General features: G+C 41.9%; 1 protein-coding gene across 3 annotated transcripts in view; it reads left to right on the top strand.

Moving 5' to 3' along the window:
- The first annotated feature begins 782 nt into the window (after positions 1-782).
- The window catches only part of PREX2 (phosphatidylinositol-3,4,5-trisphosphate dependent Rac exchange factor 2), a 304,934-nt gene continuing 283,522 nt past the window's right edge, over positions 783-22,194 (top strand). For all 3 annotated transcript variants that reach the window (XM_084620586.1, XM_084620587.1, XM_084620585.1), the window contains exon 1: positions 783-1,275. In XM_084620586.1, the coding sequence (XP_084476712.1) occupies positions 1,135-1,275 (141 nt within the window). In that variant the 5' untranslated portion in view covers positions 783-1,134. The remainder of the gene's footprint in view (positions 1,276-22,194) is intronic.

The following is a 22,194-nucleotide window of genomic DNA, read 5'->3' as shown; positions in this document are numbered from 1 at the left end:
CTCCTCATTGGTCATTTTGGTCAGGTGCCAGCGAGGTTACCTTTAGCTTCTTAACCCTTTACAGGTGAGAGGATTTTTTCTCTGGCCAGGAGGGATTTTAAAGGGGTTTACCCTTCCCTTTATATTTATGACAATGTGTTTGTGAAGGTTCCTGTCAGATTCCTGTAGTGTCTTCATTTATTATACGAATCTGAACTTCCAAGTGCAAAGAGCAAGCCTCATGGCCTGGATAGATTTAATAGCTCCCTTAAAACAGGACAACTCCAACCAAACTATTGTGTATGTTTATAGTGTGCTTGGTTGTGTATGTAATGTTGAATATAAAATATGAGTGGATACAACACGATTGCACACACAGAGACACAGGTATTTGCCTGTACGCTGCAGAGTATAAAACGTATAGCTATAATATATATTATATACATATGTGTATAATGTGTGTGTTTATAATTATATATGAAGGGGGGGATGCGTGGGTTGAAGAAACCACATTCTGGCTGCTTATTACCAAGCGATAAACAACAGCCTGAATCCCAGCAGTCTAGCGAGCCTGGGACATTTTAAAGTGAATTCTTATCCTCTCGAGTTGGAGATCTCCAATTAGCCTCAGACTAAAGCGCACAGCGTGTGTGTGAAACAGGCAGTTGCTGGCACGCAATCTTTCCCAAGGTTGTGCTTCCTTTCCTTTTTCCTGAGATTTGGCTCAGGGGGAAGGGGTCGAAGTCACATGGACACAGAGCTTTTGATTAATGTCCAAGCTGCCCGAGCTGCTGCTGCTGAAGCCTTCCCACCTCGCAGTCACACAGAGCGCTGGGAGAGCAGGCAGCCGGTGACCACTCATTTCCTACAGGCTGTTCCCCCTTCCTTACTGGAAGACAACACACGCATTTTTATTGCTCTGCTCCTCTGGCCCTCAAACCACTTCTTGAGCCGTGGCAGAGTGAGCGAGTCTGGTTAACAGCCTGCAAGCCACGGAAGACCAGCCCCGCGCTATGTAACTGAGTGGGGTCTTTTGTTGTCCCATCTGAACTTTGCTAGAGGAAACACTGAGGCAGCGTTTCCTATTGGTGGCTGCAAACAGCGGAGGAGCTGGGAGAAGCAGGAGCTGGGAGCGAGGCTTCGCTTTGGGGAACAATGACAGAAGAAAGCAAAGGGGAAGGGAAAGGGGAAAGCGGGAAGGACCTGGAGAAACAGCTTCGCCTCAGGGTGTGCGTTTTGAACGAGCTTCTGAAGACTGAGCGGGACTATGTGGGGACTTTGGAGTTCCTGGTGTCGGTGAGTTAAGTTTCACGAAGCTGGGTCCATTGGTGGCTAATGGAACAAGTGACTTGTTGAACAGGAACAGCACCCTCTTCCCGCCCTCACAGGTTTACCGGCGGGGGTGGGGGGCACCACCAAGGAATTGGGGCTGTCGCGTGTGGGGGAGAGGGCGAGAGACCCAAACAAACAAGCTGGGAGGCAGAGCCGGGTGAAATAGTTTTCCCGAGTCAATCAGTTGATCGCAAGTAGCTGTTGTTTCTCTGTTGCTTTAAAGAGACTGAAGCGAAGTGGCTTGTAAATGGCTGGCCCTAGGTGCGCTTTTTCAGGGAATTTACCACGAGACAAACAATTGATCTGGGACTGGCATCCAAGAATAGAGTGCACTGAGATTCAGGTACACTTTGTTCAACGATCTTTTCAGTCTCCCTGCGTTGTTCAGTCAGCAGCACAGTGCAGTCCTTTTATTTACAATAACCCTTGAAACACAGTATTCTGGTGGGGGGGGGGTCACAGAAAGAGCAAAGGGGGGTTCTGATCTACAGCAGCTGTTGAGTATTAAAGCCACATGTGGCATTCACCCCTTCCTCTACCCCCATATTCTCCAATTTAAACCAGCCTTTGTAATGTAGTGGTTGGATGGAGAGTTGAAGGAACGGTTTCTTGTTTAAAAGTGTATCTTAGAGTATGTTTTAGCAGTAAGTTTTAGCTTCATTCTGTGTCTTAAAATCAATGTTAACAACATGATTTATTGTTAGGTTCAAATCAGGTAGTTGCAGAAACTTTTGCTTTCTGCCGAAGTTATCCTCTGATAGAGCCAAAGAAAGCACTATTTTCACTATGGATTGATAAGACAAACATCATAACATTTCTTCCCTTTCCCATTTGCACCCAGCATCAACAGCATTACTTTAAGGCCTCTTTGGGATAAACAAATCTCAAGTCATCTGCTTGGTTTTGCAGAGGGTCTTCCATAATAGCCCTGACCTTCTTTTCTCTCCTCCCCCATCTCCTCTGAAGGGGCAATCTTTCAAACAGCAAACTTCCTGCTTTTTTTTTTTTTTTGGAGATCTCTGAACTTTCTGCTTATTATCATGGCAAAGGAAAGTCTCGACTTGGCTATGACAAGGAGAATAAAAGCACAGACAGTGGAGTGAAATAAGATCTACAGAGTAGCCTTTTTGTCCATTTGTTTATGTAAAACTATCAGTGGGCCAATGTCTTTTGCTTTTATATTTGAATATTAAAAAAAGAGAGAAAGCGGTAGTAAAACTGTACTAGACTATGCTTCCATTTAGCAACCATGCTGTGCTTATTGGCACAAATATTGATTTTGAAGTGACTTTGTCCAAGGATTGGTTTTCAGACCCATATTTGATCTACCTCACAATAATTATAATGTTTACATTTTCACAAGTGACCAGTTATTTGGGATACTCAGTCTTTGGGTATCCAACTTGAGACTCCTTTATAGGGTTTTGGTTTTCAAAGCATGGATTCGGTTCCTCCCCTGCCTGATGTGGAGCAAGGATTTGATGTTGGGTCTTCTCATTTCCAGGAGGGTGCTCTAACCACTGGACTATGGGGTATTCTGGGACCAGTTTATTACACTGAAGCAGTTCCAGAATGTATAAATTACTAAACACGCATTGGAGGAGGGAGACTGGAATCTGGGTCTCTATATACAGTGGAAGAGCTTCAAAAGAAGTGATTGAGAGACACCTTCCCCAAAATACCCCATAGCCTGGTGGTTAGAACACCCTCCTGAGAGGAGGGAGGTACAACTTCAAATTCCTGTTCCACATCAGGAAGAGGTGGGAATTGATCCCTGGCCAGTGTGTTAACCAATGGGCTAAAAGTTATAAAGGGGACAGTGGCGTCAATTCCTTCTGTGTTTTTTGCAAGAAAGAGATTAGGTGCCTAATTTCCGGAGAAGGTTCATGACTGAGAATCCAGTGAAGATAGGTGCCTCCCTCTGACCCAGACTTAGGTGCTTAACTCCCTTTGAGGGGTAGGGCTTAGGCCACACCCCACTCATATGTATTTCCTATTGGTTATCTTAGGCAGCTCTCTGCTCAGCATGCTGGCCTTTGTGGATCCCATTTTTGGTGCCTCTCTAGGTATAGAGGTCTTAGGCATCTGACGTGGAGCTGTGGATTTCGCTGGTGGCACAGCACAAGAACATTAGGCAATGGAAGGCCGAGCACTGTGACACTTAAGACCCTTTGTGGATCTATCCCTCATGCTTTTAAAAATTTTACCGCTTGAAATTAATAGGATCAGAAAATATTTATCACATCTTGACATCAGGGCCTTTTTTTGTGAGGCCCACAGAATGCAATGTATTATGCTATGTTTGGAGAGGCAACTAGCTACAATTACAAACATTACAACACAAGAGACCCTGGTGTATATGGCAAGCTAGTTTGACTAGACAAGATGGTGCAGAAATTCAAGTTGTTAAAAATGGTCATATATTTTCAGATATGTTAAATATAGGAAATAAATAAAACTAGCTTGGTAAATGAAAAAGGCCAAAATTAATAGGGAAAACTTGTGTGAAAAACCTCAATGAGGCTATTGTGACGAAGTGGGAACAAAGACATTTAAACCATGAGAAATTACTTGATGGTGTCATTTTTCTCATTTTGAAAGTGAATGCAATGTTAATGAAAGATTTGGGATTAACAGCATTGAAGATTAGAGTCCTTTGTTTATCTGTAGAACTCATTCAGGTCTGGGTGGTTTCCATGTACTATCCTGTCAATGGACTTCAATCAGGGACCCTAATTTAGGATAAGAGGGTAATTTGTTCTCCAGGCCCATTCAATCCTTGGAATTTTTGCTGAAACTGTCAAAAAATTTATTCGTTGTGCAGATGTTTTTTATGTTATTTGCATGCCTTTTACGAACTACACTAAGGTTACTATCTCTTGTTATAGGCACTGTGGTGGTGCTCATCATTGTGGTATCTGATCACTATCTCACACAGGCTACTGTGTGAGATCAAATATGAAGTCAGTACTAACTTTCAGTCACTATCAATCTGGGGTAGATTCTGAGAGGTAAAGGACTCCATACCCCATTTTACCAGCTGCCTGATAACATTTTTTTGTTAACATTCATCACATATGGTTCTGAACAAGTTCTATTAGTCTAACAATGTCAATATAATTCCAATACTGAAAATGAAATGAAAATATTAGACATCTATGTGGTCATGATGGTGATTTTTTTTTTTACATTTTTGGCAAGCTGACCTATAAAATATTCGGGAAGAAATTTTCATGTGACCATTCTATGCCTTATAATCAAATGTGCCCTGTTAAGGCGTGATAACACAAGATGATTTGAGCAGCAATGTGATTACAAGGGGGAATGACTGGAATTCCGTGTTATTATAAACCATAGTTCCTGACTCAGGAGGAATTGGTAAAAGAAACGGACAATAGATAACATGAGGTGGAGTTTGTGTGAGAAAATAACATAAATCATAATAGATTTATCAGCTCTAAAGTAAAATTCCTTCTAATATTAAAATTGAAAACCTGAAAGACTGAAGATATTGACACAAATGCTTCTTCAAGATCTACTGAAGTAACTGGACTATGTACAATAAGTAGGGCCCTACCAAATTCACAGTCCATTTTGGTCAATTTTATGGTCATAGGATTTTAAAAATAGTCAATTTCACCATTTCAGATGTTTATATCTAAAATTTCATGGTGTTGCTACCTTGGGGGTCCCAGACCAAAAGGAGGTTGCAGAGGTTGCAAGGCTATTGTAGGGGGGTTGTGAGATTGCCACCCTTACTTCTACACTGCTGCTGGCGGGACGCTGCCTTCAGAGTTCGGCAGCCAGAGAGCAGCGGCTGCTGGCTGGGTGCCCAGCTCTGAAGCCAGCATCACTGCTAGCAACAGCGCAGAAGTGAAGATTGCAGGGTATAGACAGTGGGTTACCATATGTCCTGGTTTTCATGGCAGCCTTCTGCCTGGGTCAGGGTTTGACAGCTGGGGTCCCAACCTCCTGCTCGGGTTGGGGGCTGACAGCCACCCTCACTTCTGTGCTGCCTTCAGAGCTGGGCTCCCAGCCAGGAGCTGTGGAGCTTCCTGCAGCTGCGGAAGGTTCCTGGAGATGGGTCTGACCCAGCTCTGGGAGCAGCCGCCGCAGGGGAAGAGGAAGTCCCATCCCTCCCCAGCCCACGCTGGGACTAGCAGCTGGAGCCTGGCGCACTGTAGGAGCCCTTGGCTGGAGCACTCCCAGTCCTTCCCCTCCCCTACAGTAGCCAGATTTCACAGTCTGTGATGTGGTTTTCATGGCCATGAATTTGGTAGGGCCCTAACAATCAGATACTGTAATCTTAGAATGTATCTGAATTGTAAAATTCTGCTTGCCCACTCACTGAGAATATTTTGATTGGATAAACAAAATTCCTTTCTTCCCCAGTCATTCCTCATCTGTTATCATTATTATGGTAAGGAAGGTCAAGAACACTTTTTTGTCTGGGTGGGTAAATTTGTATCACAGTTTTTCCAGGCTGGTGTGTATTTTACGTGAAATACAGCAGAGGTATGTCAAGTTGGGTAAATACTTTCATTACTGAATTGGGCATTGCTGTCACATCTATATGTGATTTCTCCTACTGGCCTATTTTTGGTGTTTTTAGCCTACACACATCAGAGATAAACCTTTGAGAGGACCAGATTATATTAAAATTATTCTTTCTTTTTTCTGAGTCTTCTGTGTGACAAACTGTAATTGCATGTCATATACAAATTCAGTTGATACCTCACTAATAACTGGACATATGGTCCCATTTCAGATAAGTACGTAAGCGCTTGCATAACTTTAAGCATACTAGTAGTCTCATTGCCATGAATAGGACTAGACATACACTTAAAGTTATGCATGTGCTTATGTATCTGACTGAAACATAGCCTTTATTGTTAGAGTATTTCATTCTAGCATTTGGAGTTTGAATTGGAAGCCAGTATTTATTTGTTGTTATAGGAAAGTTAAATTATGGTAACTAAAGAACACTAATAAATACAGCTAACATTACTGCAAACAATAAATGTTATCTAAGGCACTAAAGCATTTTTAAAGGACAGCGTGTCTATAGCTAAAGAATACTTTGAATTACTTGATGTTTCTGAGTACTATGTCACCAGCAAATTGGCATTCAGACTTCTCCAACACTTGGAAGTACAGCACTTTATTTTGCTAATCATGCCATTTCATACAGCTCAAAGAACATTAAAAAATCCTGATTTTTCCAATGAAAGGGAAGACTGTATTTAAAATCAATAAACTACACTTTTCCATAAACCCCTGCCCTTATGGGTGTGGAGTGAAGGGAAGATTAGTCACTTAATTCTGGAGGGAAAAAAATAGGAATGATATTTAAGATAATGTCATGGTGCTTTTTAATTTTAACTTTTGTGGCTTCATCAGTGTTAACATCAGTCATGAGATGACATTTTAGAAAATACAATAGTTACCCTTAATTGTCTTTGTTAATTTATATATGATACACTATGTAAAACTAAAATTGCATCTTTTCTTTTAAATATGGAACAGCAAGCTAACTAGATCTAAACTGAATAGTCTGTTTTGGAATGACTTTTCAGGACCCCTGTTCCCATGGGCCCCACACAGCTCCTTTTGGAGTCCAGCAGTGCTTCTCTGCACGTTGGCCAGAGGAACAAGTTGAAAAATGCCAGGTATTCTCTCCCCTGAGGTTTAAGGCTCTGGGTGAAATCCTGGCCCCATTGGTGTCAATGGCAAAACTCCCATTGACTTCAGTGGGGCAGGATTTTACCCTCTGTGTTTCGAGCCATTACCAGCAATGAGGAGCTTGGAGGCTGAAATTAGATACCAAATGTTAGTGCTACACAGTGCCATAAGCTTCCTGGGCCTCTCACACACACGTTACTTCTGAAATACTCTTTTATAGTTGTAGTTTGGTACAAACTTCTTAGGAAAAATATTAATCAATTACAATTATACATACTATTATGAAGTCACTAATTATTATAGTATTTATATTTTATAAAAGGTTTTTGAATGAATGGAAGGGAAGGATTTTGGCTGGCTGCATTTTTTTGATAAGATTATGTGATTTCCTTTTCCTCTCCTCAGTTTAACTTCCCCCTCTTACCCCTCACAAATTCTATGGCTGCTACATCATAAAAAGTCTAAAGGAAGTGCAAACACAATTACCATAGAAAGTCAGCATCTTTTTCCATTCACTTCCAATTTCTGCTGTTTTTTAACTTGTCTAGGCATTACAAAGTGAGGAAAAACCTGAATGTGTTACTCTATTCTTAGTCAGGCAAAATTAAATATCAGCAGCACCACCTGTGGCCTTTATCAAGGTAAACGATAAGCTGTATTAAAAATGGTTTATTTATTTCCCCATAAAGGAAAACAGTTGAGATATTTTACAAAGTTTATTGTCAAGAAAGGTGTTTCCTATCTCAACGAGTTAAGGACAAGGTTCACTCGAGGACTGACAATAATAAAAAGGCCAAAGCTTTTAAGGGGGCTGTCTATTAAGTAACTTATTTTGCTTTGAATACACGGTTATACTACATTGTACTCAGTACAGATGTCTCATATTTTAATTGGGTTTTCTCCTTGGTCTGTCTTTGCTGTAAACTAATATAAATGCATCTTTGTTGTAATCTGTTTTTGAATGAGCAGGACTGTTGCCCTTGAAAAATTCAAGCCTATCTTCTCTTCTGGAAGATGTTAATATGGGGGAGGAAATAAGCTGACTGAACTTCTGGCCTGATGGAGAAAGGGAAATTGGGTTTGAAAGGCTCAGCCTCACAGAATTTGACTTGGGTATAAGCTGAGCACTGAAAAAGATACAGAGCAAGAGGACAGGAACGGTTAACTCTATGCAGTTGGCTTCTGGTGCCTTCTGCAATTATGGTGAAGTTTCTTGGTTCAGCTCTCTAAATTCTTACACTACACCTAACATCCTGGTTGTATCTGGGCATCTAGTTAGTTTGCCTGTGAAGATATTTCGGACTGTGTGCTAACTTTTTGTATTTACGCCTATGCATTTTTCCCTATCTGACCTTCAAAATGGCTGGGCAGGTTCATAGGCTCAGTGTTGAGTAAATATTCAAAAAATATTCAATATCCAGGTCGAAACTCAAATATAAATATCGAGGTAATTCTTTCCTCTGTGATACACTGGCTCAACAAGTGGAACAACAGGTAGTACCTCGTACTTCTATAACAGTTTCCTTTCAAAGATCTCTGAATGTTTTACAGTCATTAATAAATTAAGCCTCAGCAACCTTGCACATGGGGAAGTTTAGGTTCATGGTCAGAGAGATTGCGACTTTGGGTCCCAGAGGTAGTAGAGCCAAAAATAGAACCTAGATATCTTGGTTTCTAGCCCTATGCTTTAATTACAAGGCTATCTTTTTTTTCTTATGTATATTTGATGCTAAAAGAATGTTTTCCTACTAAAAACATCTCTGAGAGATTGTGTAAGAACAATTTTTCAAAGCCAGTTTCATTCTGTAGAAATTGTATTGTACCACAGTTCCTTGTAGGCTGTTTACAAGCCACGTTATCCATGATACATCATTGGAGGGGCAGAGCTAAGATTTTAGAGACTGCCACTGTTCCTGCAATGAAATAATTTGAGGCTGTGACTAAACTCCTGCCTCCACTTTGTGCTTTTGGCAGCCCGGCTTCAATGCATTTTGTACGCCCATTTACTTTGAAGTAGCTCCTGCCTCTAGCTGTCATTGTCAGGTGTGTGGGTGAAGCTTGCTAGGAAACTAGCTCTGCAGGAGCAAGGAGTAGAAGTACCATAGGATTTGTAGCAGTTCAGAGCAGAGGTGTAAGAATACTGCTGGAAGGTAAAAGTCAGTTAGCCTTGAAGAGAGCGGATGTGGAAATAGCAGAGAGAACAGGGGTTTTACTCTATACTTGTTTTTTTGAGGTACAAGAGTAGCTGGTGGAATGTCTTTCTGAAAATGGCCCATGATAAACCACCTGTTCTCTGCTCTTTCCATGGAGGCACTTATTAAAATTTTAAAGTTGTCTTTGAGCAGAAGTACTCCTGTGATCTATTAGGTTTCCTCTGGATAGATTTTTCCTACATTTTAACTTTGAAATGAGTATTTTGCAACGCTCGTACTTGACGTTTACATACTTCATATGTTTAAATGAAATTTTGCCTTGTAATAATAGCTGAAGAACAAGGCCAACACCACTTGCTCAACTAATTTATGTTAAATGCACTTTATATTTTATTCCTCCTAAAGATATTGATGGTATTGGACTGTTCAGACAGAATCATAATCAAACATAAATCAGTAAACAAGAATTTACATCTGTATTTCCCATTTTTTATCCGAAATAATCTTTGAGTTTTAAATATGGAAGTTGTATGTTTGAAACAAGAAGCAAAGTACACTGTATATAACTTTTCTGGATAAAAATACCAGATAAGGAATTAATGTGCTTAGGAAGTGCTAAACATCTAAACCTACAGTAACTACTGAATGATTCATTGGTTTGTATTCTTGTCCAATAAATAATCTAAATTTGACCTTATATTATTGTAATGAGCATAATGAGACTCAGAAAAATGGAATGTGAAAAATATTTTTTCTCACTTTGAAAATTTTTAGGATTTTCTCCGTTTCTTTTGTAAACCCAGGAAGCCATGTTTTACCTCTTAATTTAGTCCCCACTGTGACCTTCTCATAAACTAGGTACTAAAAATGCAAAGCTATTTCATTAACATTAAATATTGTAAAATGAAGCTGCTGATTTTTTGGACCCCATACAGTTGAGTAACAACACTGGAATATTGCTTCATTATATTATTTGTTCTATTTAAGATTTACCTTATATAAGTAATGTAAACATACTGCTGATCAAAAAGCTAGAAGAAGTGGCACAGCTCACATGCTTTATGACACTATTTGAGGGATCTGTAATTTCTGAGCATTGTAAAAAGGGGCAGCTATAAGGATAGTTACATATGAGATTTTAATGTGGGAGAAAGCAACTGAAGCTCAACACTGTACAAAGTATCCTTTCATTAGAAGGTCATTACAACGGACCTCATGGGGTAGAAGGAAGGGTAATAGTGAAATGTTACTGGAATTGGTATAGTTATGTGTCTTGTCAGCTTGAATTGAATCGTAAAACATTTAATACTGTTTAGTTCCTGTTTATGCCATGTAAAAATATATTTTCTAAGAAACATTTAAAGCATGAAGAAAATTGACATGTGTTCCAGTTTTTCATAAGATGTCTCTGTAGAAATGGTCACCTTAACCAAATTTACAGCAATAGACACTTCTTTCCACTACGAGTAAAAATGCATTTTGGCTTTTTTCTCTTGCAGCTTCATAACACACACAGTTGAAAGCACAAATATTAATTTTTGGCACATCCAAATTTGTGGTTTTGAAATAAACTGAAAATTCAGGAAAGTGTAATTTTAAAATACTAAGGGACACCTGACTTTGTTTCCCTATAAGAAAAGGGAAATTAATTTTTTTTTCTTTTAGCATACCTCCCAACTTGCCAAAGTTCAAGTGCATGTTGCAATGTATGACAAAGACCCAAAATGAGGGTCACCACAGAATCACTCATATAGGAAATTTAAATTGCTGTGGGATTCATTCTTTCTATAGCCTCAATTTCATGTTTCTTTATTTTTTTATGTAAACAACTTTCAATAGTATAAGTGAGGAGATGCAAAATTTATGTGATGCATAGGTGATTTTGGGACTAAAATGAATGACTTTCCCCAAAATGAAGGACATTTGAGAGCCTCCATCCTTCACTGTTCTTAGGTAAAGTGTATTGAGACCCTTGATTAAGGATATACATGTTTCCTTTTCCTTTACTTCTTGAGGTAGCAGAACACAAAGTAGGGGGAAGCTGTCCCTGAAATTTACAATGGTTGGCGAATACAATAGGGAATGTGTGTGAAGAGGCATTACCAAACAATATGCCGGAAAAGGGAGTTGAAAGAAAAGGTCTCAAAGGACTCACTGAAGTCAAGAGTGGGGAGAGAAAAAGGGGAAAAATAACAATTAAGAAGAATGTGGGAGGTGTGGAAGTATAGGAGAGCCTGTGGTGAATTAGGCAATATTTGCATGAAAAAAGAAGGGAAATATCTTCTACTTGGTGGGAAGACAACTGGAAGGAGGAAGACAAGCTGACTGGGTGAAGAAGGGTGGAATGGAAGAGGGAGCAATAATTATCAGCACTTCTGGCAATGAGGATGGGTATAAATGTAACTTTGCAGCCCAAAATCTACCTGATGAGATTTCTAGATCTTGTAGTAGATATGTTGATGGGACATGCATCCATTGATTTTTAATGTGTTGAGTTGTGCAGATGTTGGTCCATAGCTGTATGTTGGAAGGTTGATGAAAATGTGGGTTCTGATTTGGGGAAAAAGTCTAGTTTTAGACCTCCTCTTATACAATCAATTTGTGGTATGTGAAAGTGTTGTTTCTATTTGTGTAAGGATCTTATGTTCTCTTTTCCAGCTATTATACATTGAACTTGATAACCTCCATAATGCTTAGTTCTTGAGAATTATGTTAAAGGTGCAATATATAATCCTTCTTTTGGATAATAGCAAGTATTTCAGTAAGGAAAAAAAATATCTTCTGAAATTAAAACATGTACTGACTTTTGTTAACATTTTGAAAATGAAATAGGTTGTGGAGTTGTCCATCATCATCAATCATCATCATCATTCAAGTGGAATTCACAAAGATTCAAGATAATATATTAAAAATCAGAATTAGAGGAAAACTCAAATACTCACAACTACTGTATCTAAATCAGCTCTAGGCCCTAACTATAAATATCTTTGGTAGTAAGATTTTGTTGAGTAACAGCAGCAAATAGTATGATACTATAGCTAAACAAAGAATGGATGTTGTAAAATTGATGGGAAATTGTTCAAATGTATTTCATATTCGGTCCTGGAACATTCTATATTTGTGGTAGAGGTGCAGTAAAGTAGATGAATATGGTCCTGAAAACATAACCTTTTCTTTTCTTTTCTTTTCTAGATTCCTCAGTATAGGTATATCATCTCCTTTGAAACTGCATGAGATCCTGTTTATTAAGAATAATGCGTGGAAGTTGATAGTTATAGTCTGTATAGTCTGACTGTGTTAATTTCTTCCCATATACTGTAAGGCTGTACCCACAGGAAATAGGAAGATTTTTGTCTATGTTTAGTAAGTTCAGCTATTACAATAGTCAGACTGGCCTGGAACAGGAGGTAGGAAACTTTCCTGTTTCGTTGTTGTGCATATACTGAAGACTTCTTGGGCTCCGAATGATAAGAAGATCATTTTTTCTTCAAACATACTACAAAGTGCAGAGAGAGATTTTCTTTACTTTTCATTGTGTTGAATTGCTGTGATCGCTATTGAAAAAGCAAATCCCAGTAGGTAATGGATCACAGTTTCTTTCACTGTTCACATTTCCAGACCACCTTAGCTGTCTTTGTTTCAGTACCTACAAGTAATATAATTTCAGTAGAGAAAGCAGAAACTTTCCTGTTTATTTAAAGTATACATAATACATAAATATCTTGTGAAGGTATTTACTGGATATGTGAATAGATGAAATAAAATTGTATCTTACTACTGTGGTTTGCCTGACTCTGTATTATAGGCAAAATCCTGACACCTTCAGAAGGTCTTGGAGAAAGGCTCCAGGGTAGCAGAATAGGAAGAGTTCTGCTGCTTATAGAGGAGGGGAAGAAAGTCTGTGCCAGGGGACTCTGTTCCTGATGCAAAGTGTGGAACTATGCTTTCTGTGGCAGTGTTGTGTATACACGAGACTTGGAGGGGATGGAAGAAAGCCCGTGGATCTGAGCACTGGGAAATCTGCTGGTCAAATTTTTCCATAATGTAGGAGTGCCAGTTATGTGGATATTACTGCAGTAGTGGCTACAGTGAGACACCTCAGGTTTTACATGGACTGGGGAAGGAGAAAGATTTGGTGCTGAGCACCCTTGCAAATAACCTATGTGTAAGCCCTATTCATTCGGATTTTGGTCCAATATATTTATAAGGACTCCCCTGCCTGTCTCGTTATGAGATAATGAAATATTCATGTGAGCTGTCTGAACAGCACTAAATACCACAAACCACAGGTTTGAGCAACTCTTTGTATTGCCCTCATAACAAATGAAAGCATGTATACTTGAAAGACTGAAGAAGGAGAGGATTTACAAATATATTGCCAGACATCAGTAAATCTTACTGTATTTTGAATGAGTAAAAACAAAAGTTTGCTTCTCACAGTAACAATGGTGCAGTCGGGCTAGTCAGACATTTCATTCTATAGGCTGGATGAAGAAACTTTCCTTAATTTGCTAAATTCACAGTTCCTGTTTAAAGAAATCAGTAAAAATTCTAGTTTGACTAGTCCATTTTATGTTTTTAGCAGTTTATATTTGTAGTCTATTGTAGAATTTTGTATTAATGTTCAAATCAACAATAGGTTCACTTGTTACTTATCCAGTTTCTTTAAGTTCTGGCAAATCAGGACATGTGCTTTCTAGTAAATCATTTGCTTTCTAAATCCCTCTACAGAAAATGTCAGTGCAAGTGATTGTTGAGAATTTAGACACACATAAGTCAGGAAATTCAATTCTGTTTTTCATCTCCATTGTACTAGTAAAGATTTTGAAGTTTGCTTTAGATCTGCAACAGTGAATTACTTTTATCTAATGATAGATGGTCTTATTTCCTTGTTAGTCCTATTCTGTTGTGTAAATGACGTATCGCAACAGTTATCACACACAGTGTTATCTGAAGTTACCTCAAATTTCTCTTAAATTTAGAAAAAAATGTACTTACCTAAGTGCATGGCGTCTGTTGTCAGATGGTGACACTTAATGACAAATGCTATATTATGAGTAATAAAATTCTTTGTGTGAAATCCTGGCCCCACTGAAATCAATGGGAGTTTTGTCATTGACTTCAGTGGGGCCAGAATTCCACACATTTTCTGTGATGGTAAAAGGGAACTTGCAAACAATAAGAGAGATACCGGAATTATTACATTAATAGAATTTAGTCTGTATTATATCATTTTTCAAAATGAAAAATTAGGGTTAGGGAATTAGTGAATTTGCACACTTGTAAATTTTTCTTAGAACAAAATTAAATAGGTTGGATTTTCCCCAAATACTTATTACAGTATGGAAAATTAAAAATCTAAAATTACAACTTGCAATACTACTTAATATACTGTACATTGGTATAACATTTTGATATTTTACTCTTTAGAGAAACTTTTAAGCTATTCTTAAGAAATCAAATTTGATCTCTCTCAGTATAGCACATTTACATAAATTTGAAAACCATATGGAAGAGTTTTGACTCCTGATTGGCATTTTTTTTTTAAATGGAGCATTGAACCTTAAAACAAAGTGAGATGGAGTATCAAATTAAAGTCATATGGTTTTGAAGTTAGTGGTTTGTTTATGTGGTTCTAAGCTCAGAAGAATTTGGATATATAAAAAGATTAAAGAGCCTTTCAACAATTGAATAAATTTAAAATACAAACCAAATACCATCTAATTTTCATTACGGCCCTTTTAGTGGTTGATGCTTTTTGTAGATACTCCTGCTTTACACAAATTGTAAAATGTTTTCCCTACTGTCCCTGTCTTGTTTCTCAGACATAAACTGTTGCTTTGGAATTCATTTGAGGTCACCATTTACTATTTACAGCTAACCTTTTCATTTCCCCCTTGCCCTAAGTAGATCAGCATTTCTCACTACTATACTGCATTCTGCTTGGGGCCTCCCCCGGTCCAGAACATGGACTGCTCCACTTCCTGAACCAGGTAGCTTCACCCACAAAGGATGCATCTTTGCATTCCGCCCTTTCCTTCACAGAACACACTGCTTTTTTCTTTTAAAATATTCTTCTCTTCCCTACCTCTCTGGACCTATGATGTTCCACTTACAGCAGGATTTCAAAGCTGGCAGTCGTAATGGTTCTTCAGAAGTTGTGTAGCAGGTGGTAAGGTTCTAGCAGTGCAGACCTTGCTAAACCTCTTAGTGACTGGAGTCTTCTGAGAGGGTGTGGTCTCTTCAATGGCACTCATCTTGTGTAGTCACCACATAATACTACTACTACTAATAAAAATAATAATTAATATTGATATTATTAGTATGGTCTAAAAGCTCCCATTGTACTGGGCAATGTACAAACATGAAAAGAGACAGTTCCTGCCTGGAAGGTGTTGCCGGCACCCAGTGCCGAGAGGCTGTACAACAGCTTGAGTTGGTTCGTTACCCGGTGTGCTGCACCCAATAATCACAACGGGGTGGAGAAGCAGAAAAGTTTATTTGAAGCTTCAAAAAGGTACAGGGAGATTTGAATCTCAAATCCTGTACAACAGAGCAGGAAGTTACACAGGCTTTTATACATCCTTTTTCCCAGCATACTTATCCAATAGCAAGCTGCTCCAAGTATCCATATAGCCAGCCAATCCAGTTCCCAGCTAGTTCCCTGATTCTCTGTATCATTTGTTAAACTATACATAAAGCTGCTTTATTCAGCATTGTTCTTCCATATCTCCCCTGTTTGGCCTTGCTTAGTTTCAGGCAGTCTGACTCTGCAGCATACTGTTGCAGATTCTCAGCATAACTGCTGTGTGTGCCTCCAGGCGGGGGGGGCCAAGGACACTTGGGCCTAGCACGCAGAGCTGCTGCGAGTGCCTCCAGGCAGGAGGGGGGGGGGCCAAGGACACCGGGGCCTAGTGCGAGGGGGCTTCATCGACACTCGTGGTCTTCCATCCCCTCGAGTTACCTAGTGGCCATGCCCCAGTGTTCCCAACAACTCCCCCCTTTGAGAACACTCAACAGCCTTGGCTCTGAGTTTTCTCACTTGGGCTACTTATTTCTTTACAATATAACTTTGCATAAGCACTTTGTGATAGCCCTGAAAAAAATGACTTATTAACTTTTGCAAAAGGGCCCTGACACATGATACCGCACAGCATAATACCAGTAATACAAGCAATACAGGAAAGAGAAATTTCAATAGCAGGCTAAATAAACCACCAAGCCAAGCTGATAAACCCCAGCCTGAAAACAAGGTTTGCAACCAATCGTTCTCTGGGGCAGTATAGGCAACCTGTGCTCCGGCTCGGGCATGGGCCTCAGCCTGTACCACCTTTTCATAGATCTCATAATGCTCCCGATATGCACAATTTGAAAATACCAATACAAAGAATAACAATGTTACCCAATTAATTATTACCAGAGTCTTCCCAACCCAAGGTCTCCAATACCTGGGTGGGCCCATTTTAGCATTAAGGTGCCCGCTATTTGTGTCTTTTAAACAGTAGCTTTAGCCCGAGATCGTCACTAGATGAGGAGTCAGCAGGTTGGACGGTCCACTGTTCTGCTGACGAGGGGGCAGGTACTGCCTTGGGACGAGAGTGATGGATCCAGTTCTTGTGTCCCTCGATCTTTGCCGCTGTATGGGAGACCAGCAGGAGGGTATAGGGTCCTTTCCACTTTTCCTGGAGAGGCTCGTCTTTCCAGGTGCGAACAAGCACAGAGTCACCGGGCTGTAAGGAGTGAACGGGAGAGTCCAAGGGGAGAGGCTGGGAATCCTTGGTATACCTGTGAAGAGACAAGAGAACAGCAGACAGGGAACACATATACTGTGACAAAAAAACATTACCCAACTCCCATTCCCCTGACAGAACCGGGGTGCCATTCATAGGCCATGCCCTTCCAAACATAATTTCAAAGGGACTGAGCCCTAATCTACCCTTTGGGAGAACGCGGATACGGAGTAGGACGAGGGGCAAAGCATCAGGCCATCGCAGTGAGGCTTCTTGGCACACTTTTGAGAGATGCCGTTTAAGGGTCTGATTGGTACGCTCCACTACCCCACTGGCTTGCGGTCTCCAGGGCGTATGGAGTTTCCAGGGGATCTGTAAGGCATGTGAGATGCTTTGAATGATTTTTGACGTGAAGTGTGTCCCATTGTCAGATTCCATCCACAGGGGGAGTCCAAAGCGAGGAATGATCTCCTTAACAAACTTGAGGGCCACTGTCCTGGCAGTGCAGTTACGGCATGGGAAGGCTTCTGGCCATCCACTGAACTGATCCACTATAACAAGGAGATATTTGAACCCTTGGGTCCGGGAAAACTCAGTAAAGTCTATTTGCCACACTTGTCCGGGGCCCGGAGTGGGTTCTAGGGCAGCTGGTGGCACAGGATGTCCCGGTCGGGGGTTATTCTTTTGGCAGACTAAGCAGTCCGCTTGTACCTGGGCAGCCAGGGGTCGGAGTCCGGAAGTGATAAAGTATTTTCCCATTAGCTGGATAAGTGTTTCCCTGCCAGCATGAGTGGTTTGATGTAGTTTCTGCAGCACTGGCCGGATTAGGCCCTTTGGTAAGAGGACTTTCCCTTCTGGGGAATGGAGCCATCCCTCCTTTTCCCGGAGACCGAGTTTGTCAGTTAGCTGTCTCTCCTCCCCAGAGTACTGAGGGGTTGGAAGCTCCCCTACTGATGGGATAAGGGCATGCATATGGGCGTTCTCAGTCTGAGGGGATGGCAGGGTGGCAGCATGCTTAGCCTCTCTATCTACCCGGGCATTACCTCTGGCCACATCTTGATCCTCCCTTTGATTGGCTTTACAGTGTACCACCGCCACTTCCGAGGGGAGTTGTACGGCTTCTAGGAGCCGGAGGATTTGGGGCCCATACTTGACTGGGGAGCCTTGGGCTGTCAGCATTCCCCTTTGCTTCCATAGGCCAGCATGAGCATGCAGCACACCAAAAGCATACTTTGAATCAGTAAAAATGTTGACCCGCTTTCCTTTTGACAGTTCAAGTGCACAGGTCAGGGCTTTTAGTTTGGCAAGCTGGGCAGAGGTCCCAGCAGGCAAACCTTCAGCTTCTACAGTGTCATGGAGGGTCACAACAGCATAACCCGCCCTCCTTTGCCCATCTATTACAGTACTGCTACCATCAGTGTACCACTCATAATCTGCATTTGGGAGGGGTACATCCTTTAAATCCGGACGGCTGGAGTACTGGACGTCTATGATCTCTAAACAGTCATGTTTCTGTTCCTCTGTTTCTGGCAAGAGAGTGGCTGGGTTAAGGGAGGGGCAAGGCTGTAGGGTGACTTCAGAGTTCTCTAACAGCTTAGCCTGGTACCGAGCAATCCGAGCCTGGGTGAGCCAAAGCCCTCCCTTTGCATCCAATAAGGCTCGGACCATATGGGGAGTATAGATTTGCATAACCCCTCCCAATGTTAGCTTCTCGGCTTCCTCAAGCAATAGGGCAGTAGCTGCGACCCGTAAACATGCCGGCCAACCCTTTGCAACCTGATCCAATTGCTTAGAAAAATAAGCCACAGGACGCTTCCATGCTCCTAACAGCTGTGTAAGCACTCCTAGGGCCACCCCCCTTCGTTCATGTACATACAACTGAAACGGCTTAGAGAGATCTGGCAGGCCCAGAGCCGGGGCTTCCATCAATTTTCTTTTCAGGATTTTAAATGCCCTGTCAGCCTCTGGGGTCCAATAGAAGGGGTCATGATCTGCTCCTTTTACACAGTCGTACAGGGGTTTAGCCCACAGTCAAAACTCTGGGATCCATATCCTGCAAAAGCCTGCCATACCCAGAAATGCCCTGAGCCGCTTACGGTTACTTGGGGTAGGAACTTGACAGATAGCTTTCAAGCTGAAGAAAGGAAGCTGACGCTCCCCTTGCCTTAGCTGTAACCTGATCCCTCTCCACCTCAGACAACAGGGTTCTCAGGAGGATATTACAGTCGTCTCAATCGGCTTGTGACTACTGAGGCACCCCTCAAAGACTGATATAAACCTGCTTGGGTTGGTGGAAAACTCTCCTGCCTGTGCTTTGAAAGCTGCCAAATCCACAGGATTAAAGGGCACATGAGTATAAACCTGCATAGTTGTGGCAGGACGCCTGTCTGATCCAGACCGGGCGACTTTAGTTTCGGTGATTAAGGGGTATAGGCCAACCATTGGGGACTTACAAGGTGTGGGTGTAGGGGCCGAAGGGGACACCGGCTCTGCCATCACCGTGGGGGTGGGGGTCTGGGGACTAACATTAGCTGCTACCGAACCAGTTGGAGTCAGATTACAGCGCTGTAAAATATCTGGTCGAGTACATAAAGTCAGAAACAAATGCGCATACATATGTTCATTCCATTTCCTTGTTCTCTGACAGAACAGGAGTAACTGAAGGATCGTGTTGTAATTAATTGACCCTCCTGGTGGCCACCACTCCTGGTCCTCTAGTTGATATTGAGGCCAGTCAACTGTACAGAATCGTTTTAATTGGCTCTTAGTCATCGGATCCGCACCAAATACCTTCCAGTTTGCTAGAATGCACTCTAGGGGCGTACACCGTGCCCTAACCTCTGAGCTCTGTCCCTGTCCCATACCTACAGGGTAACTCTGGGCGTCCCCAGGTTCCAACAGAGCATATAATCCGGATTTTAAAAGGTTCCTACCTTATCCAAGGGACCGGTTCTTCACCACCGTCCTGCAGCTGCTCCTCCCCCACGTCTAAGGGACCGGTTCTTCACCGCCATCCACAACAGCTTCTCCACTATATGAGTGTGTTGCACCGTTGTGCCCTCTGGGGTCGATCAAATCGCGTCTCCTCCGAGGCCCTCGATGAACTCACCGGTGCGCGCTGGGCGTCGGTTCTCGCCGCAATCCTCGACCTCCAGGAGGGGTCCGGGCAAGGCTAAATTGCAGCCTCGAGCCCACCCAGGGACGCCAAAAGCTGTTGCCGGCACCCAGTGCCGAGAGGTTGAACAACAGCTTGAGTTGGTTCGTTACCCGGTGTGCTGCACCCAATAATCACAACGGGGTGGAGAAGCAGAAAAGTTTATTTGAAGCTTCAAAAAGGTACAGGGAGATTTGAATCTCAAATCCTGTACAACAGAGCAGGAAGTTACACAGGCTTTTATACATCCTTTTTCCCAGCATACTTATCCAATAGCAAGCTGCTCCAAGTATCCATATAGCCAGCCAATCCAGTTCCCAGCTAGTTCCCTGATTCTCTGTATCATTTGTTAAACTATACATAAAGCTGCTTTATTCAGCATTGTTCTTCCATATCTCCCCTGTTTGGCCTTGCTTAGTTTCAGGCAGTCTGACTCTGCAGCATACTGTTGCAGATTCTCAGCATAACTGCTGTGTGTGCCTCCAGGCGGGGGGGCCAAGGACATTTGGGCCTAGCACGCAGAGCTGCTGTGAGTGCCTCCAGGCAGGAGGGGGGGGCCAAGGACACCGGGGCCTAGTGCGAGGGGGCTTCATCGACACTCGTGGTCTTCCATCCCCTCGAGTTACCTAGTGGCCATGCCCCAGTGTTCCCAACAAAGGTATTACACTGGTCAGGTAGCTCAACCTCCATAGGATGAGGCAGGTCTTAGGTGGAGACTTGCCAGAAGATAAAGCCTGAGAAAGAGATTGGCTCTCCTCACTGAATTCTACTTTTAAAGAGGCCTACTGAGTTCCTCAGCCCAGGGTGAGGAGGCAATAGGATATACTTTCCTACACTGCATAAGATTTCAGTTCATTGAATTGGATGCAGCTTCCTTCTCCTCCATCCATCTTCAAAAGTAACTAACAGGTTCTTGAGTTCCACAGCTGGCAGTGGTATTCAAAAAGTTATTTTATTTCCAGCTTTGACCTCAGCTTGATTAGATGGAGCCCACTTCTGAGAGCACAGGCGCTGTCTTAGTTCTTCAGAACAGGGAGAATACTGACTTATAGGGAAAAAGAAAAGGAGTACGTGTGGCTCCTTAGAGACGAACAAATTTATTTGAGCATAAGCTTTCGTGAGCTACAGCTCACTTCATCAGATGCATTCAGTGGAAAATACAGTGGGGAGATTTATATACACAGAGAACATGAAACAATGGGTGTTACCATACACACTGTAAGGAGAGTGATCAGGTAAGGTGAGCTATTACCAGCAGGAGAGCGCGGGGGGACGTGGGTGGGGGGAACCTTTTGTAGTGATAATCAAGGTGGGGCATTTCCAGCAGTTGACAAGAACGTCTGAGGAAAGGGGTGGGGGGGGAGGAATAAACATGGGGAAATAGTTTTACTTTGTGTAATGACACATCCAGTCCAAGTCTTTATTCAAGCCTAAGTTAATTGTATCCAGTTGCAAATTAATTCCAATTCAGCAGTCTCTCGTTGGAGTCTGTTTTTGAAGTTTTTTGTTGAAGAATTGCCACTTTTAGGTCTGTAATCGAGTGACCAAAGAGATTGAAGTGTTCTCCGACTGGTTTTTGAATGTTATAGTTCTTGACGTCTGATTTGTGTCCATTTATTCTTTTACGTAGAGATAATGCCAATTATGTCACGGCAAACCTGGTGGCTGAACTTTGTGGCTTTGTCCTCACCCATAACTATTTCACATTTGGGGACAATGTATACCTTCAAATCAGCGACACTGCTATGGGTACCCGCATGGCCCCATGGTATGCCAACATTTTTATGGCTGACTTAGAACAATGCTTCCTCAGCTCTCGTCCCTTAATGCCCCTACCCTTCTTGCGCTACATTGATGACATCTTCATCATCTGGACCCATGGAAAAGAAGCCCTTGAGGAATTCCACCATGATTTCAACAATTTCCATCCCACCATCAACCTCAGCCTGGACCAGTCCACACAAGAGATCCACTTCCTGGACACTACGGTGCTAATAAGCGATGGTCACATAAACAGTACCCTATACCAGAAACCTTCTGACGGCTACATGCCTCCAGCTTTCATCCAGACCACAACACACGAACCATTGTCTACAGCCAAGCTCTACAATACAACCGCATTTGCTCCAACCCCTCAGACAGACAAACACCTACAAGATCTCTA

Source organism: Lepidochelys olivacea, assembly GCF_965140295.1.
Source record: "Lepidochelys olivacea isolate rLepOli2 genome assembly, chromosome: 2".
Taxonomy (NCBI): Eukaryota; Metazoa; Chordata; order Testudines; family Cheloniidae; genus Lepidochelys; species Lepidochelys olivacea.
This window is presented reverse-complemented; position numbering and strand designations above follow the sequence as displayed.